We start from the raw sequence: 27933 nt of genomic DNA, 5'->3' as shown, positions 1-27933 counted from the left end.
AGAAAGTCTATTTGTCCTTTAGAGGATAATTTCACAGGATATAGAATTCTAGGTTGGTGTTTTTCTTCTGTCAACACCTTGAATATTTCACTTCACTCTCTTTTTGCTTGTGTGGTTTCTAAGTAGAAGTTGGATGTTAATCTTCCCTTTGTTCCTATACAGATAAGATGTTTTTATTTTTGTTTTTCCTCCCCCTCTTTAAGGATTTTATCTTTGATTTTCTGTAGTTTCAAGATGATATGCCTAGGTGTAGTTCTTTTGCATTTACCTGGCCTAGTCTTCTCTGAGCTTCCTGGATCTGTGGTTTGGTGTCTGACATTAATCTGGGGAATTTTTCTGTCATTATTGCTTCAAATATTTCTTCTGTTTCTTGCTCTGTGTCTTCTCCTTCTGATATTTCCATTCTGTGTATGTTACATCTTAGGTAGTTGTCCCATGGTTCTTGGATTTTCTGTTCTGCTTTTTTGTTTTGTTTTGTTTTCAGTCTTCATTCTCTTTGCTTTTCAGTTTTCAAGAATTTTGTTGATCTATCCTTTAGCTCAGAGATTCTTTCCTCAGTTATGTCTCGTCTACTAATAAGCCCATCAAAGGCCTTCTTCACTTCTATTACAGTGTTTTGTTATCTCTAGCGCTTCTTTTTGATTCTTTCTTAAGATTTCCATCTCCGCTTTTATTGCTTGTTGTTGCATGCTGTCTACTCTATCCATTAGAGCCCTTAGCATATTAATCATAGGTGTTTTCAATTTCTGATCTCATAATTCTAACATCTCTGCCTTGTCTGGTTCTGATGCTTGCTCTGTCTCTTCAAATTGTGCCTCTTGCCTTTTGTTAGGTCTTGTAATTTTTTTCCTGGTAGCTAGAACATGATGTGGTAGGTAAAAGGTACTACTGTAAATAAGCCTTTAATAATGTGTTGATAAGGTGAGTGGGGAGGTGAGGTATTCTTTAGTCCTGTGATTAGGTCTCAGTCTTACAGTGAACCCATGCCTCTGGACCATGACCTTCACAAGTGTTTCTAATTCTCAGCACCCTCCTAGATGGGACAGAATGGTTGAAGTGGACTGGAGTTGGGTATTTCCCTTCTACCAGGTCATTTAGGGTCTAAGAATACCCCAGCAGATTAGGCTCTGGTTAACTAGTTCTCCCTGAGGGCAGGTTTTTGTTGTTGTTGTTGTTGTTTGTGTTTGTGTTTGTTTTTGTTTTTTGAGGGTAGGTTTTGTTAAGAACAGAGTGCTGTGTTCAGAATGACTCCAGCCCCACCCCCCCACCCCCCCACCCCCCCCACCACCCCCCCCGTACTGGAAGCTGAGGGGATTTTTTTCCTGATATTTACTGTAGAAGCCTGGTCAAGCTCTTGGAGGTGTTCAGGGAGTCCTCCCTATTATTGGGTCCCTTGGAGTATTTAACTCTCAGAGTTGTCCATACTGAGCTTCTAGCAATTTGTTAAGTATTGTTCAGGTTTTCCTATCCTGCATTGGTTCCTGTCAGGGGTTTTGCTCATGAGTTCTGCTCTGGTAGGTTGTGACTCCCTGTATTTGCCTGTTTGCCCTGTGTCCTCCACTCTCTTGTAGATCCAAGATGAGTTGTTGATTTTTCAGTCTGCTCAGCTTTTTACTTGTTGGGAAGGAGTAGTGATGTCCAAGTTCCTTATATGCAGAACCAGAAATCTGAAGTCCCTCCACAGTTCTGTTTTAGATCAGTGCCGTGTCATTATTTCCTGAATGGATTTTGTGTTTTCCATTTTCCATGCTTTGCATTACTTGCTTGTCCTTTCTTGGAATGCTGTTTCTCCCCATTGCTCCCTTTTGGATTCCTGAAAACTCATTTTTAAAGGCCTGAGTTCATCACCACACTGTTCATGAAGCATTTTCCAGTCTTTACGATTGGAAATAATTTGTGCCTATTCTGTATTCTAGTAGAATTTCTTAATAACTTTTTGATGATATTACTTAATTTCGTTCGGTCCTATATTTACTTAGACCCGCCAGTGTATTCAATCTGCCAGCATATTTAGTACATTTATATTAATCTCCTCAGAGTGCCAGGCACTGGAGATGCTAAGATAAATATGGCATGGACCCTTAAGAATCTCAAAGTCTAATAGAGAAAGCAGCCAAAAAATGTTACGGTACAAGATAACTGGTGCTATCATGGAAAGAGTATGTATGAGCACTTTGGTGTTAGCCTAGGTCTCGTCTTTCACATCTACTGGTAAGCCCTTAAAGGGCATGGACCTGATCTTGTTTTTGTGCCAGTGCAGAGTCAAGTTGATGCTTAATAAAGGCTCATTGATTGTGAATCTTTTTTTTTTAAAGATTTTATTTATTTATTTGAGAGAGAGAATGAGATAGAGAGAGCATGAGAAGGGGGGAGGGTCCGAGGGAGAAGCAGACTCACTGCTGAGCAGGGAGCCCGATGCGGGACTCGATCCTGGGACTCCAGGATCATGACCTGAGCCGAAGGCAGCCGCTTAACCAACTGAGCCCCTCAGGCGCCCCTCAGGCGCCCCTCATTGATTGTGAATCTTATCACTGATGATCTGTATTGTTCAATTTTAGTAGTAACAATCTTTAACATTTTTAGTCTTTAGAGACATAGCACACTTTGAAAAAAATACTGTTATTAGCCTTCTAGTCCGAGTTTAAACAAGATAATTTCATCTCATAAGCTGTGTTGTTGCCATCATTATTGAATTATTTGATCTGAATATGTCACTGTATTAAATATTATCTTCTCAACTAATTTTAATATTCCTTTATTCTACTAGCCCTTTTTTGCCTCAAATGGTTTTATATTCATTTCAATTAATTGTTCCTTATGTCAACCAAATGAGGTTGTTACTGTTCTCATTTTTATTACTGAAAACAACTGATAATCAAAAGGTAAATCAAGGAACTTCTAATTTACAGCATTTCTAATTCAGAGCTTGAATCGTCCATTCTGAACCAATTTTGCCATGCTTCAAAGGCTGGAACATTAAAGGAAATAAAGTATTACTTAAAATGATGGGAAATATTTAGAACAAAATATCATTTCCATACTAAATGCCAGAGAAGTCTGTTATTTGGTCTATCAGGGTCTATTCTAAAAGATATTTGTAGTGTGTGTATATAAGGTCATCTGCAACCTAACATATTTATAAGCTATTTACAAACAGTATCACTCTTTCTTCAGATGCATTTTCCTCTCTCTTGAATTAAATGATTAAAATTCTTTAACTATTATCATTGTGACTTTGACTGTATTTAAAGTTTATCTGATTGCCTGTTGGATATGGTAGTCATCCTCTTCAATTCTTGGTCTTTTATGTTTCTGGTTATTGTAATGTTATTACAGTAGCACTTCAGGCTGCTCTATTCATCAGTTAGTTACCTTCTTTCCTACTTCACTCTCCATGATATGGTTGGATCTCTAAGAATTCAACTTTCTCATGTTAGTGCTTCCTTTTGGTTATAGTTTATATATGGATCAAGCTTTAGATGTAATTGATATAAGCAAACTTTGTCTTCTCAGTTTTTTCTTATAATTTAATATTTTTTGGATTCATTAGTAATTGCTAAAATTCCCTTTTAAAATTATAGATGTGTGCTGTCCAGGCACATGTCGCTGTATAAATTTAAATTAAGTAAAATTAAAAATTAAATCTTAATTTACAGTAGTCATATTTCAAGTGCTAATGGCTATTGGATGGGACAACACGGATATAGAACATTTCTGTCATAAAAAGTTTTTCTGGGCAGTGTTGTGTAGATAATTTTTTGTTGTGTATTTGTACATGATATGAATGCATTTTACTTTTTATTCATAGTGAATTTTTAGATATGGTCTGTGCTAAATACTTAACTTGTATTTCCTTCCTCTGCCCTTAAGAGTGCCTCCATGAATTTTTACGACATACAAGTCTCATCTGAGTTTCTAGTCGAATTTAGTTATTAATTTACATGGTAGTAGGCAACTTGAAATTAGACTACTTTGCAAATTTTTCCTATATTAATGATACACAAAAGTAATTTTACAAGGTGAACTTACTGATTTTTAAAATTTTTCCTAAAGTCATCTTCTCCAAAGTTCCCATTTGGAGAGAAATAACTGCCAGTCCTCTGGTCCAACACTGTTTGCCACACTGGACAAAGTTAAGATGTCCTAAATGTTGGTCTCTTTTATATAGTTTCCTCCAAGCCCATTTTTTTACTTAAAAAACAAATTCCTTAGGGAAGGAAGATTTTACAAGCAGTTTCAGAGCAGAATTGATTTTGGTTTGTGTTAATGCAGACAATCTGCCCAGTGTTAAAATGTTAAAAAGAAAAAAAGAAAAACACACAAGCTGCCATATTCGTGTGATCACACCAAAATAGCAGCTTGTATTTATATTTTCAGTCTCCTCGAGGTGGACTGCAGGCACACATGAGTGAGTGGATGTAGTTGGTGTTGTGTTGTGATTTTATTTAATGCAGGCAGAGTACATGCTTGTGCATGCACGACCAGCCCTCACATATGCACTTGTTCACAGCCGGAAAAGCGAAAATGACAACACAAGCCGCTCTCTTAAGAGTTGTCGGCAACCTGTGTGTGTATTTCTTAAATATTAAAGAGGGGAAAAACAGATTTTCAGGAATACAAGAAACAATTCTTCTTGTCAAATGGCCTGTAGTCCTGCCTCATTTGACAACATTTAAGGTAAAAACAAAATATTTTATTATTATAGTTGCATATATATATATTTAACAATATGTGTTTTCCTGTACTGCTCCTGTTTTTGACATGGATTTTTCCCATTTCTGTTCCATTTAGGCACACAGGTTCTTACCACACATTTACGCCAATTTATGGGATTTTTTTAAATTTGAAAAAAGTTCTTTAGTACTTGAGTGAAAATGTAGGTGTATTTGCCACAGGACGGACAGTTGTAGTGCTTCAGTTAGCATACTGATGCTCCTAATGTTTGGAATTTGGAAGCAGTGCTACACGTAGTGGCAGCACGGAGAGATCAGCGTGAGCTGCTGACCAGAGGAGGTTTTGCTTTTGAGATACTCCTTGTTCTAAATTAAGCCAGGTTTTTCAGCACTGTGTATAGTTGTGGGATCACATATTAAAGAAGGTTCAGAAGTAAAGTCTGGTGGGTGGTCCTTAAGTGTTCCTACCAGGTATAACCAGTATAGTAGTAGAACATAATCTTTTCAGAACTTAAGTGCAGATTCAGAATTGAAGCTACCTTCGTACTTCAAGGTTAAATGCTTTGAGTAACTTTAAAATGTTTTAACTGTTGAAAAACCGCAAAATAGAGTCTGTATTTTCAGTTGTGAGAGTCTTGCACTTAAAGTGCATGCATCTATCTACTTATATATTTTTTTCCTAATTTTATACCTTTATAGTATGAGTAGGAAGTTTTTTGGTTTTGTGTTTTTGGGGCAGGGAGGCAGTGGGGTCAAGGGCTTGCTGTGTAACTCAGGACATTGGAGAACTAGACAGAAGCTTTGATGAAAATGTCTATTAGATGGTGACGCATCCCATCTCCTGAAACTCCAGCCCCACCTGCCCTTTCCCCCACTGCATTCTTTGCTATTTCCTGTCATCATAACCCTTCTGCTTCATCATCTCACTTGTAAGGTGATTTCAAACTCCCACCTTCCATGTTAGCCTTTTGGAGATTTTCTGCTATCCTCTTAGGCTGGATTCTACCTGTTGTCATCACAACAGATTTCTACATCTTTTTTTAACATTTTAAAATCAGTATTCACCTTCAGTTTGTGGTCTGTGAAAGCTGTATTGCTCTTGTCTTTATTAACTGGAGAAACAATGACTGCAGAACTCTGCCCCAGCCTTTCTTCTGCTTCACCTTCCCACCCCAGTCCTTGAGTCTGTAGATTTCATTTTTATTTTTCATTGGTTTGTTTGTAGGTTTGTGGATTTTATTCATTCATTCAACAAATACTACTTGAGAAATTACTATGTACTAGCTACTCTCATGGAAGTTGAAGGTCCTGATAAAGAAAATGGTGCCTGTTTTACTCTTTTATACATCATGTACATTTTATTGTAATTATCTCCCTTTAATCAAACTGTAAAATTGTCTGTTTTCTCGCCTAGATTTTCTTGAGTGCTTATTTCTCATGCTTTGTATCTGGCACCCATAATAGGCATTTGTGTTATTGGTAGTCATCTAATTAAATCTCTTTATTTTGCAAACCTGGAAAGCTGAAACTAAAAAAGAGTATAACTTAAGAAAATAAAATTTGTTAATGGCCAAAATGGAAATAATGCCTGGGACTCCTAGTCTTTCCATAACTCTGTAATATTTTATGTTAATGTTGTTTGCCTAGATTTAACACTTTCTCAGTTCAAGAAATATTAAGTGAATACCTTTTGTATGCAGAGCACTCTGTGGAGCGAACAGGAGATGGAAACATCGGTGAGTTTTTGTAAGTCTTACTCAGAAAGAGATGAAGTAAATGTGGTGTGTGCCCTCTAGGCTGATATACTCTAATGCTGAGTTTCTCAACCTCGGGAACATTGACATTTTGGACCAATTCTTTGTTGTGAGGGGTTGTCATGTGCAGTATAGGATGTGCAGCACCATCCCTGACCTCTAACTGCTAAAGGCTCTGTGAGGCATGCTTTTAAATCTTTACAGGGCATCAGGGCATCTTGTCTGACAGAGGGTTCTGTGAGGCACCACTTTAGAGCTTTCTGAGATCTTAACGAAAGATTTTACACTCAGTCCCTTGGCTTCATCTTTAGACCTTTTTTTTTTTTTGATGTGTTTTAGGTTTGATATTTGCCCAGATGCAGTGTTGTAATGTTGGCATCATTTGCTGAATAGAGAGGCTGAGAATGAGAAGTTTTATTCTCAAAGTCCTAGTCAAAGTCCTTTACATTTACTAGTTCTTCCTTTTGCTTTTCTCCTCTTTCATTCTACTGTAAGTACAAGTGTAATTCAGGCAGCACCTTCAGCACTCTGCCTGGATAGCTCCTTAGCTAGGTCACTGAGCTTATGTGGTACATTTTCTATTTTCTATATAACTAGAGGCTGCCGTGTTGCCACTCTGTAATAAGGAAGCTTCTTCCTCCATTTTCCCTGTAGTATTTTCCTTATTTTCATTTAAGCCCTCACTGGCTGCCTCCTCATTGTCTGTCTTCTGCCAGCAGCCTTTTTTCATATCCTTTAATACTTCACTGGTGCTGTATACAAGATCCTTCCAGCTTCTGCCCAGTCGATAGGCACTCCTACCATGTATTCTATGGTTTTTAAAAAATACCCCTGATTCAGGTATCTAAACCTGTTAGTTATCTGTAGCTGCATAATAAGTTGACCAAAACCTAGTGACTTGGAACAATATTCCTTTATTTCAGAGTTGCTGCATATCAGCAGTCGGAGAGCAGCTTAGTGAAAAGGTTCTGGCGTAGGAGTCTCCTGAGATTGTAGTCGGGTATGAACTGGAGGTGTGAGCATCTGGAGGCTTGACTAGGGCTGGAGGATCCATATTGGTTCCTCTCCATGTGCATCTCTCTATGGGACTGCTTAAGTGTCCTTCTCCAGAGAAGACTACTTCCAGAGCAAGCAATCCAAGAGAGGAGAATATTCTAAAGAATTTGCACATGTATTTTTAAAACCACCACAGTCCACAGGTGGCTTCCCAAGCCTCCCACATGACCTTTTTCTTCTATCCAGCTGGATGGAAAAATGTGTATGGGGCCCAACTGAAGTGGAGGTGGGGGTTGAATTTTGTGGTCATACATCACTTCCATTCTCATTTCATTGGCTAGCACTTGGTCACATGTTACAGCTCACTGAGAAAGAAGCTGAGAAATTAAATCCAGCTGTATGCCTGCAGAGACAAGAAAGCAGATTTGGTTGAACAGGGAGAGAGTGGTGAAATCATCAACCAAAACAGGGAGCAAAAGAAGAAAAAGTATGCCTGCTTTAATTCTGTATGAAATTGCTTCTCTTGATGGTTTTTGCTTGATTTTCCACTTTTTCTTTGATAAAACAATAAACCAGAAGAAGGTATTATCATTATTTTGGTGTTGAATAGTATTCTAGGGAGTTTCCATCAGCTCATTTTAAATTTTGGATGAATGCTTGTTTTGAAATTCTGTTTTTGAAGTATGGGCATAACATCAGTTATTGTTCCTTCAAGTCCTTGTGTGCTTCTCTGTCCTACTGCATGATTATAAACCTTCACCAAGGGCTTTATTTTTCCCCCTGGGGCATCTTATTGAATACTTGCATCTTCAGTAATTCATCTGGGCCCAATGCTTTGTCTGTTTTAATACTTCTAATTACCTAATTATGTACTATAATGCAGTGACAAAGCCCTTTGTCATTTCACTCTTTTCTTAACCCTTTTTTTGCTTAGGAATTTTTTTTTTTTCTTTTTGGTCTCTTTGTTGTCTGAGGAACTCTTCCTTATAGATGGCCCAGAAGTTTGCCTGGCTTCTCTTTATTGTCTGTCTGTATTATGACAGACCATTGCCCTGTTGAATATCTTTCCGTTTAACTTACATCAGGCACTTGGGTTCCAGGCTGTTGGGGCTCTAAAGTTGTGTGGTTGTTCTCCATCCGTCTTCCTGATTCATTCCCATATACTGCAGTCACATGGGAAGATACCCAAAAGGCACATAGAATACTCTGGTTGTTGTAAACTATTTTTGTGACAGAATTAGTGGCCATTCTGTCATTCACTTAGATGTCCACAACAAGTATCCATGAACAAATGTAATGGAAGTCAACAAGATTTTTCAGAATTATGCTGACCTTACTTCAGGATAAGTAAAAATTGATGAAGGGAAATTTTTTTATTATAGATGTGTTTTGGACAATGAAGGAAGATAAAATGATAGACTTAGAGTTTTACTATTTACAGCCTCTAATGAATTAATAGATTTAGGCAATGATCATCAATGGTTGCTAGCATCATAAAAATAAATAAGCTAATATATGCATCCCGATGGAAGTACACAATACCAACTGTTTAACAGTTATCTATTGCTGCATCGTAAACTACCCCAAAGCATAAAACAACAGCATTTATTTTCTTGATGAATGTACAACCTGGGCAGGACTGAGCTGGACAGTTTCTCTCTGTCCCACGTGGTGTTGGCCAAGCCTGCTTGAAAGGTAAGGGCTGGAATCCTGTGAAGGCTTGTTCGCTCCCATGTCTGGCTGTGGAACTTGGCTCTCATTGGAGACCTTCTCTGCAGCTGTGACTAGAACACCTCCATATGGCCCCCCGGTGTAGCTACTTGACTTCTTAGCAGCATGGTATCTGAGTTCCAAGGATGTGTCCAGACAGAGATCCAGACAGCCTCACTTTGTGAGAAACTAGTCACTAAGGCCAGCACGCATTCAAATGGAGAGGAGATAGGCTCCTCCACCTTTTCACAGGAGAAGTGGTCAAAGAATTTGTAAATATGTGCTAAAACCATCATACCACCCATGAAGAATTCTGTTGAAAATTGAATTTGAATTCGATGAAGTTTTTAGACCTAACTACCAGTTTATAAGATATATAGGTGGAGGAATGTGTTAAGTAACAAAATAGAGGAACAATAAGAAAAATTCAGAATGTGGGAAGTTTCAATGCAATAAATAACCTGGCTTCTTTAACAAATATGTTGCAGGGAGAGAGAGACAGAGACAGGGAGGAGAAAAGAGAGGGGAAGAATAAATCTTAAGAGATATATCAACGAATTGTAGTGTATGGATATTCCTTGTATCTTGAACAAACTGAAAAAAATTAGGGACATTTGCACATTGCCTAGATATTTGATTTAATTAATGGATTATTTTATTAGTAGTGTTAGAATGGTTATGTTACATGGTTATGTTTTTAGAGTCCTTTTAGAGATGCATACTACAATATTTATAGATGTGACATCTCAGATTTGTTTCAAAATGCAGAATTGAGGGAGGAATATATATGAAACAAGAACTGAAATGGCAGTGAAATTGGGTGATGGATCTGTTGAGTCTACTACTGTCTATTCTTTAGAAATGTTTGAATTTGCCATAAAGAAAGTTTTTTTTTTTTAAGTCTTATAATGAAAACTATAATGCCTATGAATTTTGGGTTATTTCAAGATGCAGAACAAAACACACCACAAAGTTTTATGTCCCTTGATATTAATTTGCAATATGTAAAATTTGTCTGATTATAAGTTCTTTCATACATCTTGAGAGAGAAACTGCTGTATTTTAAATATTGATCAGTTAAATTAGAACTGAAATACTACTTTTTTTTTTTCCATCAAGAAAAATCGTAGAGTCTCTTGGAGAGCCCTCATTTTTCCAGGTCCCTGGTTTGGGGTGCCCCTGTTCCCCATGGCAAGACACCTGGCTTCTGACACCGTGCTGGGAGGGCCAGAGCCCTGCTGGGTTGACCCTCGGACCTTGCTGAGCTTCCAAGCCCCTCCTGGCAGGTCAAGAATTGGGCCAGAGGTTGGGACAGGCACGGAGGTATGGGGGGATTCCCTGTGCCCACCCCACCCCAACCCATAGTATGAGTTCTGTAGGGGAATGGCATACTGTGGACCTCAGGTTGGAGTGGGGCTAGTGCCCCAAGGTGGCCTGAAGACCTCTCAGGTGGAGGGTGAGTGGGGAGCTGGGGTGGAGAGCAACTCCGAGGGGGCTTCCCCCCAGCCCTGCACTGCCCAACCTGGGACTGTGAAGCTGGAAAAGGAGAAACTGGAGCAAACCCCCAAGGAATCCTGGGATGTCAAACTCTGCAGAAAGACCTGGAACAATTGGCCAAGCTTTTGGAACAGAAGAGGATCACCCTGGAATATACTCAGGCAGATGTGGGACTCATCTGAGGAGGTTCTCTTTGGGAAGGTGTTTAGCCAAACGACCATCTGTCATTTTGAGGCTCTGCAGCTCAGTTTCAGTAATGTGTAAGCTGTGGCCCCTGCTGCCCAAGTGGGTATGGGAAGCTGACAACAGTGAAAATCGACAGGAGATAAGCAAAGCAGAGACCCTTGTGCAGACCTGAAAGAGAAAGCGAACGAGTCTGGAGAAGCCAGCGAGAGACAACCGGGAGGACCTGGGCCTGCAGTGCCTGAAACCTGCCATGTAGCCAGTCAGCCACATTGCCCAGCAGCTCGGCCTTGAGAAGGATGTGTGGTGCAAGTGTGGTTCTGCACTGGTTGCCAGAAGGACAAATGATCAAGCAGTGACTGTTTGCAAGGAGAGGATTTTGAGTCCCCTTTCTCAGGGGTACCAGTGTACTTTACTCTGGCACTGGGGCCCCCTTTTGGCACCCCAGGCTATAGAGGCCCTCTCTTCACTCAGTCCCTTCCCCTGATGGTGAGGCCTTTCCCTCTGTGTCTGTCACCACTCTGGGATCTCCTATGCATTCAAACCTAGGTGCCTGCCCTTCCCAGCTATGGGGGGCAGAGAGAGGGGGAGGGCTAGGAAAGAGAACCTGAGGTTTGTACAAGGACTCTGGAATTAAGTTCTTTATTCACTGAGAACAGATTTGGGAACACAGAGGGTGTGGGGGCAGGGAGTTTGGGGGGAAGGTAAAGTTCAAGGATGCCCTTGTTTTTAATTCCTACATCATTCATCACTTTGTTCTTAAATAAAGAAGTCTAGGATACAGTAAAAAAAGAAATAGAAAGAAGAAAAAGAAATGTCTAGACTGTATTGTCTAAATTTCATCATGGAGTACTTTCATATTAGTTTCTCTTTGGTTTTTATCTATGGCAGAGTTTCAGTCTCACTCATTTACCATTTTCATCTTCTGGCCGAATGCAGAAATTATTTCTCTTGGACTTCCATTTTCTGATAATAACAAAATTTATCTTCAGGCCCATTTGGTGTGAATTTTGTTCCCTTTTATTTGCCTATCAAATATTTGGTTTGAATTAATCATAAACTTAACACAGTTTTAACTCAAGTTTTTTTCTCTACCTCATCTTTACGGAAGTTACTACCATTTCTTTCTTTTTAATGAAACTGTGGAGTCACTATTGATTTTCAAAATCTTAACAATTGTTGAAGCCAGCTTGGGTCTGTATTCTGTGATTTTCATTATTGTTTCAAAAGTAAATATGCCCCATGGTGTTCAAATTACTTTACCTATCCTGAAGCAACACCAGATGGCATGGGGTAAAACAAAAAATAGACGTGTAATGGACGGCAGGGAAGCTATTTTGAAACTTAAAACATATCATTAAAAACTGATTATTACTGGGGGGCCTGGGGGGCTTAGTCAGTTGAGCATTGGACTCTTGGTTTCAACTTAGGTCGTGATCTCGGTGTCATGGGATTGGGCCCCAGGTCAGGCCCCTCATGGGGCTCTGCACTCGGCATGGAATCTCCTTGTCCCTCTCCCTCTGCTCCTCCCCCTTTCCCTCCCACCTCTTTCTCAAGTTGGTAAATAAATAAAATCTTTTTTAAAAACCCAAACTGATTATTATTGTTCCTAGAAAAACTACTCACTGTACTTTTCTCCCTACTGATTATTATTGTTCCTAGAAAAACTACTCACTGTACTTTTCTCCCTTATTTCTGATTCCTATACGTGGTACATCTTCTGGCTTGAAGCCTACCAATAAAATAATCAAGTATTTATTGTGGGAATACGTTATTTTTCAGGTGTATTCATCAACCTTATGACCTAGGTACTTCTTGGTAACTCTGAACTCATGGAATTTTACCTAAATGTGTATGTCTGACTGACTTAAAATTGATGAGTGGAGCAGTTGGAAAGTACTGCTGCCCTAACTACCCAGATACGTGGGGGCAGGTATTCATCTCTGTGCTTCAGAATCCTTACCTGTGACGTTCTGACTTAGACTGGATAATCTCCAAAGACTTCTTCAGCTTAAAACTCTGAGTGTAAATTCTTTTACCAACTTAAATAGCATAAACTTTTATATCTTTTAAAAAACTTTTCTACATCTTTCTACCTTACTTATTTGATGCTATGAAACCATCAGAATTTAGAGAGCAAGTCATACTTTCCTAAAAAAGAGGGTATCATGAAACTTCATAAATTGGCACTTTAGGGTTGTAGAGTTGTAGATAGTGTGCTGTTGCGTAGATATGCTGTGTCTGCCTAATACACATTTTTAGTTGATTGGGTATTTGCTAAAAGTGGGTAATTTAAATTATCTACCTGCAATTTAATTCTTGTAGCTCTCTTGTTTTTAATCTTGCAAGTGGTTAGTATGCATTTAAATGAAACTATGAATTGGTATGTAATATAATTTACATTTTTAGTAGTTAGGTATTAAACTCTTACTATATAGTTCATGGGTATTTGTTACAAAGTGGATGTTGCAGTTTTTAGTACTTTCTTGCATAATCAGTTCAGATTGCGTCAGCTACACAAAATTTGGTTGTGCTGGTGTGCATGGAAAATTTCCAAAGAATAGTTAATGGAGGGGATGTGCAAAATCAATTAAGTCATGTGATCTATATTATGGGGCAGGAAGCCTACTTAAAGACATGGCTAGGATGGTAACTAGACGTATTGTGGTGATCATTTCGCAGTGTATACACATATCGTATCATTATGTTTTACACCTGAAACTAATATAATGTATGTCAATTATACCTCAATTAAAAAAAAAGACAAGGCTAGATTTAAGTCATCTAATGAGGAAGAAGGAGAAACAATTTCATTTCTCAGAAGGATTAATCTATTTTTACCCTAGTGACTAAGTTTTCCCAAGAAATTTCTCTTTAGCAATTTATTTTAACTACTTACCTGTCTTTCATCCTGATTAGTTTGGGATATTTGACTTTCTAAGGGCTTTATCAACTTTCTTTTGTCTCAAAGAAGTCATTTAAAAAGTGGTTTTGTTTCTTTCCTACTTCAGTGCATTTGACATCTTTCTGGAACATTTTTGGCTTCTATGATATAATATTCTTGCTCTGAATCTACTTCCAGGTTAATTTTCTCTTCTTTAAGAGCTAAGGTCACTTATGCCGAGTCACACTCCCTTGCCTGAATAGAGACTGTCGGGAGGGGTCATCAGATTAAGATTCATGCAGAGATGTAAGGTCATCTTGCTCAGATCCATGGGTTGTTTATTACTGGCATCCAAAAAAGAGGTCTCCTTTCTGCTAGGGACCAAACCAAATATATGTGTTTGGGGACAATTGCACATCCAAGGGAATTTCAAGCAAAAGTCACATGAACAGATGAAGATAAAACAGGCTTTATTATAAAGATTAGGACCAGAAATGAGATGCTTCACAAACCACTAGCATAGTTAACCCAGGAACCCAGCCTGAACTGGGAAGAAAGTTATAACTCTCACAAGGAGCCAGAGAAGGATCAGAATGAAGCATAAAACAGCTAAAGTCTCCAGAACAAGGCAGTTAGCCATTACAATAGGAAGTAAAACAGCCATTTTTGCTCTTTAAAAGACTCATGAGGGGGTATTTTTCTGTTTTGATAATGTCCTGTCCTTCCATGCTTTAGATACTCTTCCTCTTAAACCTCTCTCATATCCACTTATTTTCTAGTTCCAAAGCCACCTAATTCACTTCTTTATCCCCTAAAATACTGATACTCAAAGACTAATAATGACCTCTGTTCTTACACATTTACTGCTTGCCAGGCACTGTTCTTGGTGCTTTAACATGATCTCATCTTTTTTTTTTTTTTAAGATTTTATATATTTATTTGGGAGAGAGAGCATGAGCAGGAGCAGAGGGAGAAGCAGACTCCCCACTGAGCAGGGAGCCCGACGTGGGACTCGATCCCAGGACCCTGAGATCATGACCTGAGCCGAAAGCAGACGCTTAACCGACTGAGCCACCCAGGCGCCCCTAACATGATCTCATCTTGTTCACAAGATCAGTATTATTATCTCCACTTAATAGATGAGGCAGTTAAGCAATCACTTACTCAAGATTATATAGCTAGTAATTATGCAACATGAATTTGAACGCAGGCTTTTCTTCTCAGGTTTGTGATTTTTTTCCACTTCACTTCATTATAATGCCCTCTTGTTCCTCCCTGTAATCTCTCCTCTTTCAAGGCTTATTCCCACTTAGAGTTACTTAAATATTATTTTCTTTGTTACTTACCTATTCAGAAATGTAGAATCACTTGGTTATTTTTTCTTCATTTGTAGATTCAGCAATTCAGAGCTATTTCCAGACCTGCCCCACCTTTTCTCCTGTCTTGTCATCCTGCTCTCAACTGGCAGTACTTCATTGAAGAAATTTTCTTTCTCATTACTGATTGCCGTACTGTGCTGTACACCTGGAGTACTCATTGCCTTCTGTGCCTTCATCTTTCCTTCTAATTTGGTTATCTTTACCACTGATATTCCATTTTCTTCCTCTCATAAAAGTTCTTGTTCAAACCTTTTGTGATTGAACCTATTTGACAACTTCTAGGTGACATTCCTTCTTCCCTTATGTATTCATTGTGTATTAGATTGCTATGTATTTGGATTGTTACGATTATATATTCTTTCATTAGAAACAACTATGTAGGGGCACCTGAGTGGCTTAGTCAGTTAAGCGTCTGCCTTCAGCTTGGGTCATGATCTCAGGGTCCAGGGATTGGGCCCCATGTCGGGCTCCCTGCTCAGTGGGGAGCCTGCTTCTCCCTCTCCCTCTGCCATTTACCTCGTTGTGCTCTCTGGCTCTCTCTGTCTCTCTGTCAAATAAATAAATAAAATCTTTAAAAAAATTAAAAAAAAAAAACTATGTAATCTCCTTTCAAGTGGATACTGTGCCCCTTTTCTATTTCACGTTACCTCAAAGCACCTGGTAGAATTTTTCATCCAGAGATCACTTAAGCAATACTGACTAACTTGTTCCATTTGAAGTCTACTTTTTAATCAGACAAAACTAACAGTGTGGTCATGTATAATAATTTAAGTCCTGGTACTGGCATTAAAAAAATGATAATGATTTCTTCAGAAAGCTGGTGCATCCAAAAGTACATTCTAGTCCTAAAAACCAAATGGACTAAAAGTAATCCTGCACCCTAATTGTATAGGCTATGATTCCTTTTGCTTAAGAACTGTGGTATCCACCATGTGAGGACTTTAAGCATGTGGAGACATTTGAAATATTTAGGTGTTGAAAGGTATCATTTCCCTCTGTGATAGAATAATTTCCCTTTTCTCACCTGTTTTCCTTAACCTATTAGTCCAACCAATGGCACAAGCTAGCTGCATGGCAAATACACACTTGTACTAATACCTAAAGTAGCCTTTGGCACTTCTTAAACATGAGAGATTGAGGGTAATTCTTGGAATTCTGCTAGTCAGTTTTAATCCTATGTTTTCTTTCTTCAGGTTTCCTGAAATGCAGTTTTTCCAACAAGAAAATGTGAGAAAAATTCTTACAGATGTTCTTTTCTGTTATGCTAGAGAAAACGAGCAGTTGCTTTATAAACAGGTAATGAAAATATCGTACAGGTGGCATCCATTGACTCAAAATTTTCTATACAGCTTGACAAATGATAGAGTAATAATGTAGCCTTTATTGTATCCAAAGTTGTATCATAATAGTAAAGCAATCAAAGAGCTGCTTGTCAGCTGCATGGTGAGAAAAGTAAGCTCATTGAAGCACATATGCTTCTTCCTTATTATAAGACATTCCACCAAATTGTCTTCTATAAGGTGTTCAATCTTTTCTTTCAACTTTTGGGAGTTTGTTTATAAACAGCATCTTTGAAGCCAATCTAGTAATAAAACTTTTCGAGTTGTATGTATAAATGTTTCTAAATAACAGCATTTTAAAATATGTGACATGCCATGTAAAAAATAATCAGGTGTCCTTCTACTCTTTAAGATTTACTGGTAATATAACTTCAGAAAGTTCCTCTAAATGTTTTGAAATTTATAATATTCTTTGTTATCCAGATATTCATCCCATTACTAAAGGAAAGAAGATTAAGATTGTTGGATTATGTTTTGCTCTCACTGAAATGTAAATTATTTATTTAATATATAAGAAGAATCTAGGTTTCTACTTAAGCTTATGGTGTTCCAATAAAAATACAAGAGTTGGATATTTTTATGTGTTTCTCAAAATGTATAGTAAGTGGGAATTCAAACCAAATTAATAAATTCTCTGACAATCAAAAGTTACGATGTATGTCCAACCAGTAACCACCTAACTTCAATGTAGTATACAGAAAACATCTGTATGGCTAGAGCAATGTAGATTATTTTTTTTTAAGTTTATTTATTTAAGTAATCTGTACACCCACCGTGGGGCTCGAACTCACAACCCCGGGATCAAGAGTCACACCCCTTCTGACTGAGCCACCCAGGCACTCCTAGAGCAATGTATTTAATTTGAAATATACTTGATCAGTTTAAAGTTAATATACCACTGATGAATCACTGAACTCTACCTCTGAAACTAATAATATACTATATGTTAATTAATTGAATTTAAATTAAATAAAATTAAAAAAATAAAGATAATAAACCAAGTCATATTCCAGTTGTCCTAAATAATGTATTTGTTATTATATACATAAAATACCCAAGGGAACTAATTTTATCTTACTTTTAATATTACTAATATGCCTTCATATTAATTACATGGTGATAATCACCTTTTAGAATGGAAGATGGAAAAAATATATCCCATTCATAATGGCAACCAAAACTTTAAAATGTCTTGAAATAAGCATAACAATATAGGTGCAAAAACTATGTGAAGAAAACTATAAATGTTCTTGAAGGATATAAAGCAAGAGTTGAATAAACAAAAGTGATAGTATGTTTGTAGATGGGAAGGCATTAAATAAAAATTTTACTTCTTCCCAAATTAATATATAAATGTATTATCATTCCAGTGATAATCTAAGAGAGAGATGCACTTTTTAAAAACTGGACATAGTCATTTTAAATTTAGTGCCGAAAAGCTTTACCGTAATTTTAATGGAGAGAATACAGCTTAGTGGTTAAGAGAACTGGGTCTAGTCCTAAATCTGTTATTTAAATATCATTTCAAGCATTTACTAGCTACATAATCCTAGACAATTTACTTAAATTTTCTAAATCTTAGTTTTATTGGCAGTAAGATGAAGGCAATAATAGTATTGACTTTGTAGAATTAAAAACACATAGGGATCACTAAGAGTTCTTATTGGTATTTATGGTGGTTATTACTAATATTATCATTATCAAATATGTTAGAGTTGCTACAGAATGTAGGGGGAAGGGAGAATGGCAAAGGGGGATATGAAAACTTCTGTAAGTATTCTATGATCAAGCTAATATGACATTAATGTGGGAATCAATCAACACAGATCAGTGGAATAAACTAAGAATAGGTCCAGTTATATATGAATTCTTAATATGATAAGATAGGATATTTTCATTTAATGGGAAAAGGATATTGATTTGCCATGTTTGACTTTCCATCTAGAAAAAAGATTAAAGTATACCTTTATTGAAGAATAAACTCCAGGTGGCATAAAGATATAAATATGAAAACTAAAATTTTTAAATGAAATACTGGAAAAAATTTAGGAGAGTTGTTTATAATTTCAGGGTTGGAAAGACCTTTCCAAGCAAGATAGGCTCTCCAGAAGTCAGATACAAAGTTCAAAGACCAAAAACAAACAAAGAAACCGAAAAGGAGACTGGGAGAAAATAAATATCAGTGTAGGACTTTTGGAAGCAAATAACAGAAAATCCCATTCAGAATGACTTAAACTCGAAGGAGGTTCTTAACACACTTTGCAAGAAGTCTAGGGGCAAAATGGTTCTGCAGCATTAGTTAGTTCAGTAGTTCAGACTCCTTTCTGTTTTTCTCTTCTCTCCTCATTGTGTTGGCTTCTGTCATCAAGTTTATCTCTTCATTGTGCCCTTTCTTCTTCTCAATATTTGAAAATACCTCACAGTAAAAGATTTGATAATAGCAAACCAAGTCAGAATAAAATTATCCCAAGTCATACATTTGTTTCCCGTTTTTCTTTAGAGAAAGAAAAAAGTTGATTCAGGAAGTGTTATAATAATGGAAACAGGAACAAAAACATGATAACTGCAGTCAAACATTTGTGATGTATGTGGGCCACTGCATTTGTAAGGAAGACTAGACAAGAATAGGGAAGGTCAGATTATTGATAATTTAGGCAAAGTCAATCAATTACTGTATAAGAAAGTATCATTAACTTACTCTTGGGAGTCCCTTAATAAGACTTAATTACTCCCTCTACATGTTTAAAATCCTATAGATTATTTACATAGAAATAATACCTTGCTAAAGAAGGACTGAATATTTAGCCAGATCAAATTTAAGAAAAAAACCTTGAGTTTCATCACAAGCTGTTAAAGCTATTATTTTGTACTAGGTGACACCCCGTTTAACATCGACCATATTGTTAATAGTTGTGGGATTTTATTGAATTAATGAGACTGTTATCATGTAGTAGAATGTCTTGCTGAGTTAATTGAAACTGCAGAGATTATATAAATGGTATTAATGAACTTTGACTGCCTGATGCCTCAGCTTTAATAAAGACTGCTTGGTGGGCTAAATGAACACAGGCAGATAAAAGAACAGGTTCAATTTTGTGAGCCTACAGGCTGTTGATGAAGAAAACTTCGTTACCTTTATTTTCAACTGGCATGAGTTTGGAGTGCAGTGACTACTAACGATCCAGCAGGGATAAAGGCTTTAAGCAAGCAGAAATGCTGATAGTATAGATGCAAGCAAAATACACATTTTGGGAACCAATAAGTATACTAACAATCTATTATGTTTTATTTTGCTTTGTCGTATTTACAGCATATTGAATTTATGATCATTCTTTCTAATAGTTCTCCTTAAAAGATGTTTGTACACTTGCCACTTGTAATTATTAGTCAGGTTTTACTAGTCTAGAATTAAGAGTAAAACTAACAATCTCTTCCAAGTCTGAAAAAATATCTCTAGTTTAGTTGGAAGTCAACAATGAATTTGTAAAAGTTTGTCTTAATAATATTCAGGGGACTCTTAATTTCCATTACACAAAGGGCACCCTTATTTATTGGTTTGAAATATGATTTGTTATTCTGTGTCATTTTTCATATTGTAGTTCAACATTTACCAATACGTTGCTATATGGAGAGGTAGATATTTAATCAGTCAGTGAGCACCTTCTATGTGCTGAGCCTGTAGTAGGAGCTGGATTTTTGTATCAACACATAGACATCACTTATCACAGTTTCTAATTGTATAGTCACTTCTCTGCTCATTTTATTATTGTGTGTCCTGCTGTCTAGACTGCAAGCTCCATAATGGTAAGAAACTTGCCCACTTCATTCACTTTTGTGTTCTCAACACTATCATAGATAGTTAATAAGTTTTGACATATGAACTTGAAGATGAACTTTTCATGAGCAAATGGAGAATCTGGAGAGAATAATATCGCAGAAACTAGAGGGAAGAGAAAGTTTAAAGAAGGTGGGAAGGTGCATTTAGGCAAGAACTCATTCTTATTAAACCAGCCATTAGTTAGAAAATACCTTGAGGGAGAAAAGACTCAATCAGAAGATCACCACCACCATCAGCAACAACAAAAACCTAGTAAAAAAACCTAACAGTTTGCAAACTTTTGGGTTGGAAGATCTTGTTCTTTAAAATATCTTCTTCAAGTTAATTTTAATGCAATGCCAGTAAAATTGCAATATTTTGTTTAGCATTTTATTTAAATGATACTGAACTTTACCTTCTAATTAAATTAGAACAGGCAAGATAACTTTGAGAAAAAGAAAAGAAAATATGGCAGAATAGAATGTTTTACAGCTCAAGTCATTAAAATAGTAAAGTTCTTGTTAAGAATGTACAAACCAATGGAATACCGGTAAAAGCCGAGAAAAAACGAGCACTAATGATTCAGTGTATGGTAAAGACAGCATCTCAAAACTCTTGGGAGAAGATGGGTTATTCAATAATTAGTTGAACTCTTTTGCAGAAAAAAATACAGATTTATTCTTCAGGACAAAACTAAATACCCAATTGGTAAAGAATTCAAGCTGTAATAAAGAAAAGTATGTACTCATCTAATCTCCATATAAGGAAAGCCTTTTCAGGCATGAAAACAAAACAAGAAGCCATGAAGGATGATGTATTGATTTGATAGTTTTATTAAAGTATAGAGATTCACGATGACATAAGATATCACAATTAAAAGACAAATGATAGGGGCTCCTGGGTGACTCGGTTGAGTGTCTGCCTTCGGCTCAGGTCATGATCCCAGGGTCCTGGGATCGAGTTCCACATTGGGCTCCCTGCTCAGCGGGGAGGCTGCTTCTCCCTCTGCTGCTCCCCTGCTTGTGCTCTCGCTCTCTGTCAAATAAATAAAATATTTTTTTAAAAAAAGACAAATGATAAATGTGGGAAAGTGTAACAAAAATGACTACAGGTTAATATCCTGAATTGGTGAAGAACTATAACAAATTATCAGGAAAAAGGAAACACTTCATTAGGAGAAAATGGGCAATTCAAGATGTGTGAAGTGACAATTTTTATGCCCTAAAGTGAGGGAATTCTTTCTGAAGGGTAACTTAATTGTATATATCAGGAACATTAACAAATTTCTTTTACTCATTCACCCAGAAATTCTACTTCTAGGGACTTTATCCTAAGGAAATCACAGAAACAGGCAAAAAGATTACAAGATATCTACCATAGTTTTTAATTTTTCTTTCTTTCTTTTGGTCAGTCTGTCCATCCTTCCATTTTTTCCTTCCTTTCTCCTTGTCTTTTTTTTTTTCTTTTCTGTAGCTACAGTAATTCTTACATTAAGTAGCTATTACTTTGATGATTAAATTATGGCATGTGGTTTTTGGAATAATTTGAGATTATTCCAGGAGAATAAACACCTCATATAATTTTAAAGCATACTTAGCACTTAATTCCATTCTTTCTGTGTCTCTACCATGTTCCTCTAAGGGAAAGTCAAATAGTTGTCTCAAGGTTTGTTTAGTAAGAAAATGGTTACTTAAAAAGATTGAAGCAGTGCGTGGTAATTTGTCTTAATCACCAGAAAGTTGTCGGTGTGTCATAAATTATTTTGTACAAATGTCAGTAAGTCCTAATTCAAGTCTAGTGATAACTTACAAATGAACTCTGATAGAGTTTACTTTCATATTATTTCGTGATGATCACTAGCTTTTAAGAATGCCATGGTACTTCTAGAATGTACAGAGGGTTGTGTGACTGCCCTTCCCATCATGGGAAGTCTCTACTTCCGCCAGTGAAACTCTCTCTTTTCTTTGCTTCCATATTTTATTTTTATTTCCTATTAAGGTGTTGTTTTGTCTTATTTTTTTTATAAAAGATCATCCATAGTTATTAAGGAAAGGGAAAATGATAGTTTAAGAGGCAGAAAAGATTGTAATCTATATTTAACTTGCTAAAACATGTTTTCAGATGCTTAAGGGGGAAAAATCTTATAGTTAACAAGGCAAATTACTAATGTGGAATACCTTATTCTCCACAATAATGAATAAATAATGAATTTTTATACTGTCCTTTTAGAGACAGCTTAGTAACCAATGTACTTTTTTATTTCTGTGCTTATTCATGTAATCCACAGGTGAGCACCAATATAAGGAAAAAGCAAATACAATTGGTGAATTCACTAAATAAATTGAACAGTAACCTTATAGTTGAAGTAGACAGGAAAAAAAATTATGGTAGTTTTCAGATTAAACATGTTGAAAATCATACTTTGAAAACTTTGTTTGCTGTTATACCTGCTAAAGATTGTTTCTTTTATTATCCAACATTTCCAGCTAGCTGACTTCAGCTCTTCCTAAATCTACAGACATCCTAATTTTGAGCCATTATATAATGAAAACATTGGATGTAATTTCCTTAGGTCTACAGTTCTTAGTTGCCCTTCTTACTGCAGATCTTTACACTGCAGCTCATGATTATAATTTGCATAAATGAAATTCATATTTATGAGTACAGATCGTGAAGCAACTGACAGGTGCAAGGTTGTCTACCATGCCAATTTATTGTTTGTTGTGTCATTTAAAAGAGAACTGCTCTCCATGTTTTAAAGAAGAATTTGTGCTATGGTTGAATTGGAATCAAATTCTAAAAGTAAATAAAATCTCATTTTGTAGCTTTTCATTTTATGCATTTCAATGAAATATGTAAATGTTGGTGGTGAGGATCTGTTGAAGAAGCATTTAACTAAACCTGTTCTGTCCACTGGTGGACCCTCAACATCCTCCCCCTCTCATTTCTCTTGCTCTTATGTTTCAGGGAATGCACGAGCTGTTAGCGCCTATAGTCTTTATCCTCCACTGTGACCACCAAGCTTTTCTTCATGCCAGTGAGTCTGCCCAACCAAGGCAAGTTTTTATTTGAACTCCTTGTGTTTTTTCAGCCTTGCTGTAATCATTTTAACCTCAGAATCTTTTACATTGAAGGTACTTTTGTAAGTTGTAAACATTTGGTTGTGTTTCATGTGGCTGATGGTTAATTCTGCTTAATAGTTGTTGTCCTGGTTCAGCTATGGGACAAATTTGGAATCATAAATGTCTTTGCACATCTTAGATCTATGCCAAAGGAAGATATATAACTAATAGATCAAGTAGAGCAAATTTTTGTTATGATGGCAAAGTGTTAATGATTGGTAATATTCATATATGCACTCCTCTGATGACCCATTCTTTCACTATAGGCTGCATGAGAACCTTGTCTGTGAGATCCTTTCTCCCCACCCGGTTTCACTGAGTTCAGGTCATAAATAGGAGACCAGTACCCCAAAGGACCCCAGTCTGTAAATAAACAAAAATGACTTGTCATGTTTTTGAGATATATTAACTTATTCTTCACAGCAAGTAACTTTAGTATTTTCTAGCTTCTTTTGAATTTCTCTAATTATACTGAGTTTGTGCATCTGACTAGAGTAACCATATCTTAATTACCTTTTCGTCAGTTATTCTAAAGTATGGTAAGGATGAAGTTAGTCTTGGGATCCTGTTTTCATGCCAGTTTTATCTTTTTAAAAGCATGTGTATACAGTATACTTCACAGGAAAGTATAGATGATTGAAAATTGCTTTTAAATAAGTTGGACATGCTGTTTTAGCACTTTCAAGCCATTGAAGGTAAAAGCAACACTAAAATAGATTTGAAAGAGGTACTGTCACTAATTAATGGATGTTAAAATATAATAAAAACAGAAACCATTGAAAGAAAATAATGTTCTGATAGGATATATTTGACTCGTATTTTTTTTTTTTTTGTAAGTGTTTTGTTTTGTTTTGGAAAACAAGTGATAGATTGTGGAGTAATCAATTTATTCTAGATCAGGCACATTCAAGGAATATATTGTTACATTTTGTAGTTGTTATTTGGAGTAATTGGATAGTTACTTTACCTAATTTGATTTTCATCTTTCTAGAAAGAAAGGATTTCATTTGTTAATGGAATTGCTTTTTTTATTTAGAAAGGATGATTTTTTTTTCATTTGCACACTATATGAAAGTTGGCTTATGAGTATAGAATAAGGCAACTTCTGCATCCCCTTCAACTAAAAAGTTATACATTTTGATTATTTGTATTGCTTTTTTAAGTGAGGAAATGAAAACTCTCTTGAACCCCGAGTATCTGGAACATGATGCCTAGTAAGTACAAAAATTCTATTATTTTAATTTTTTATGCCATTTCTACTTCAGTGAGGGTTTAACATTAGCACTGTATTATTTTTCTAATTTTTAGTGCGATGTTCTCACAACTTATGGAAACTGCTGAACCTTGGTTTTCTACTTTTGAGCATGATGGTCAAAAGGCAAGTGTTATAGTACAGATCTTTTCAATATATTTGAGGGAACAAATGATTTCAGTAAGTAGCAACGTCTAATCAGAGAATCAAAGCCAATATTATTACTATAAAAAAACAAAAATTTAAAAATCTATGGAATAAGATTGAATTGGGGATCTAAACCATATTGCTAATAATATTGGCAGAAATATAAAGGTAAAATTAAAAATTTCATGTAAATAGAAATTTTATTTTATATGTATATTATCCATGCAATAGAACTTCTTACTTGAAAAATTACTATAAATTTTGAATGACAAGTACATTTATCTGCTTGATCTATTGTTACACAAGTGAGTTGATAGACATTTTGTTACTGAAGCACCTAGACAAACTGTGTGAAATAGGCTGTCTTATTTTTACTAATACATCACTGTTGATTTACACATTTAGCTTCAATACCATCATTTATCATTTACTCTCTTTTATTCTTTTTAACTATAATTTTTATTATGTGTTATAACCGATATACCATAACATTCACCTTTAAATTGTACAATTTAGGGGCACCTGGGTAGCTCACTCATTAAACGTCTGCCTTTGGTTCTGGTCGTGATCCCGGGATCCTGGGATCGAGCCCTGCATCGGGCTCCCTGCTCGGCAGGAAGCCTGCTTCTCCCTCTCCCACTCCCCCTGCTTGTGTTCCTTCTCTCACTGTGTCTTTCTCTGTTAAATAAATAAATAAAATATTTTTAAAAAATGAGTAAAAAATAAAGGGTACAATTTAGTAGTTTTTAGTATATTCACAAGATTGTGTGAATGTCCCTATTATCTGATTTGAAAATATTTTCATCACCCCAAAAGGAAATCCCATAGCCATTAGCAGTCACTCTGCATTCCCTCCACTTCCCAGAGTCTCTGGCATCACTAATGTACTTCCACTTTCTATGAACTTGCCTATTGTGGACATTTCATATAAAATGGAACCATTTAATATGTGGCCTCTGATTGACTCCTTTCACTTAGCAGAACGTTTTTAGTGTTCATTCCTGTTGTAGCATGCATCAGTACTTCACTCCTTTTCATGGCCAAATAATATTTCACCATGTGGATATACTACATTTTGTTTATCCATATATCAGTTGATGGACATTTGGCTTCTTTCACTTTTTGGTTATTAAGAATAATGAGGCTGTGAACATTTGTGTACAAACTTTGTGTCTACATATGTTTTCAATGCTCTTGGCGTTTCTCTAGGAGTAGAATTGCTGAGTTAACTGACATTTTAAACAAACATATATGCTAACCTAGAGATCATTATGGTGTTTTCATTGTTATTACACAATATTAGAAAAATTGCCAATTATTCTGGCAAGGGATGTTATTAAGAGTTTTTGGTATATTTTTTCTATATGATTAATTTATTTTATATTGATATAATTGATTGCATTCTGGTCAGAAACCATATATTATTCTGTCACTTTATTCCATCTCTTAAAAAAATGAAATGGATAACTAATGCTTTTTATGCCTTTGGTCTAGATCAGGGCAGACTACTGCCTGCAGGCCAATTTGGCCTGCCATCTGTTTTTATACAGCTTGGAAGTTAAGCATGGCTTTTACATTATTAAATGGCTGAAAAACTATCAAAAGAAAAATATTTTGTGGCATATGAAAATTATATGGAATTCAGATTTCCATGTTCATAAAAAAAGTTTTATTGGGAAATAGCCATGTCTATTTGTTTCCTTATTGTCTGTCACTGCTTGCTCATTACAAAGTTGAGTAGTTGCAACACAGACAGTATGACCTATAAAGCCTAAAATATTTACTATCTGGCCTTTACAGAGAAAATTTGCTGATCTTCAGCCTAGGTGATAAAGTCTTTCTTTAGTAATATATCAACATGTTATATTCTGTAAGGTTATTAGAGGTGAAACTTGTAGGCATATTTGATGAACTACCATGTTTTAGAACAATTACTTTATATTTGTTCTTGGCAGGAGATTTGATGAAGTCATAGACTTATGTGAGAATCAAAATTTTGAGCAGAAAGTATTTGAATACATTTAAATAAAAGCATCATGATCTCTTTATGCAGTGGTCATTTTGTATTTTATAACTGACTCACAGTATCTGCAAAAGTGAATGATAAAAATGTGAGCATTACCACTTTTCAGTTCTATCCATTCATGTTGATATCACTGAATCAAGTTCATGAAAATGGCTAAGACAACACGAAAAAGGATATTTATTCATTTTATCAAGAAAAAACATAGGTGCAACCTCTGAACATTTATGTTACTTGTATATATTAATGAATAATATATTCCTAAAAAGCGTATCCAGTGAATCCCTCTTTCATTGTCTCCTTTTTATTCTCTGTCTTGATTCTATCACCTTTTATAAAAGAAGTTTGAGAAATTAATATACTACTCTCTTTTGTTCTTCTAGTTCCCTTGATAATTCAGTTCTATCACTGTGTATGTTGCCTCGCTCAGCAGACATACTTTCCATAATGAGACTCTCTTGATGAAGAAAGCAGTGTGTTGCTTTACATAATGGTGTAGAATTATCTTGCTGAATCCTTGTAACAGTTTGTGTACTGGCACTGACCTGTAGAGCACATTTTGAGTATTACTTAATAAATGGTTAAAAAGATTGCTAGTTTTGTTGGAGCTTGTAGCCATCCCATGTGATTATATTTGTTAAATGCAAATAGCATTTTTATGATGATAAATCTTTAAGATAAGGAATATCTTATATTAACTAAAATTTTCTCTTTTGGTTTCACTGTTAGATAAGCTGTTTACCATTTAAATGATCATGAGCATTACTTGTGAGTTTCTTAAATTTAAGAAATTTTGTTATAAGTATTCTGAGCACAGGGGAAATCTTTTCAAACTACAGTTTATTTAAGTCTGTAGTTCTTAAGCTACACATGAGTCTCTACTCAGTATTTGATAAATGGACCATATAGGCTGTTGATTTAGTGACAACTCAATTCTCTTCATCCTGGAAATCGATTACATTATTTCATTAAGTTAAACCTTTTTTAACAGGTTAATTTAGGATCGGTTCTCTCCAAAGCCAGTGATTGTATCTCTACAGAAGTGTTTATTATATCTCTACAGAAGTGTATCTACAGAAGTATCTCTCCATAGTGTTTATTCAAGACCCTTAGAAGATGACTAGGTTTAGTGATCTGTTTCCCACGTGGTTGTTAG

General features: G+C 36.0%; 1 protein-coding gene and 1 pseudogene across 7 annotated transcripts in view; both read left to right on the top strand.

Annotated features, from left to right (window-relative positions):
- Positions 1-27933, top strand: part of TBC1D5 (TBC1 domain family member 5) — a 570230-nt gene that overhangs the window by 324424 nt on the left and 217873 nt on the right. For 6 of the 7 annotated variants that reach the window (XM_028099038.2, XM_028099036.2, XM_088026316.1 and 3 more), the window contains 5 exons: positions 6374-6409; positions 16270-16372; positions 23201-23289; positions 24519-24569; positions 24664-24733. In XM_028099038.2, the coding sequence (XP_027954839.1) occupies positions 6374-6409; positions 16270-16372; positions 23201-23289; positions 24519-24569; positions 24664-24733 (349 nt within the window). The remainder of the gene's footprint in view (positions 1-6373; positions 6410-16269; positions 16373-23200; positions 23290-24518; positions 24570-24663; positions 24734-27933) is intronic. The other variant, XM_028099039.2, reaches the window with a different exon arrangement.
- On the top strand, positions 10887-11424 carry LOC114205564 (POU domain, class 5, transcription factor 1 pseudogene; annotated as a pseudogene).

Source organism: Eumetopias jubatus, unplaced genomic scaffold (genome assembly GCF_037043125.1).
Source record: "Eumetopias jubatus isolate StellerSeaLion01/CBP00866 unplaced genomic scaffold, mEumJub1_p1.0 scaffold_1, whole genome shotgun sequence".
Lineage (NCBI taxonomy): Eukaryota > Metazoa > Chordata > Mammalia > Carnivora > Otariidae > Eumetopias > Eumetopias jubatus.
Note: the sequence above shows the minus strand (reverse complement) of the source record. Positions and strands in the feature narration are given on the sequence as shown.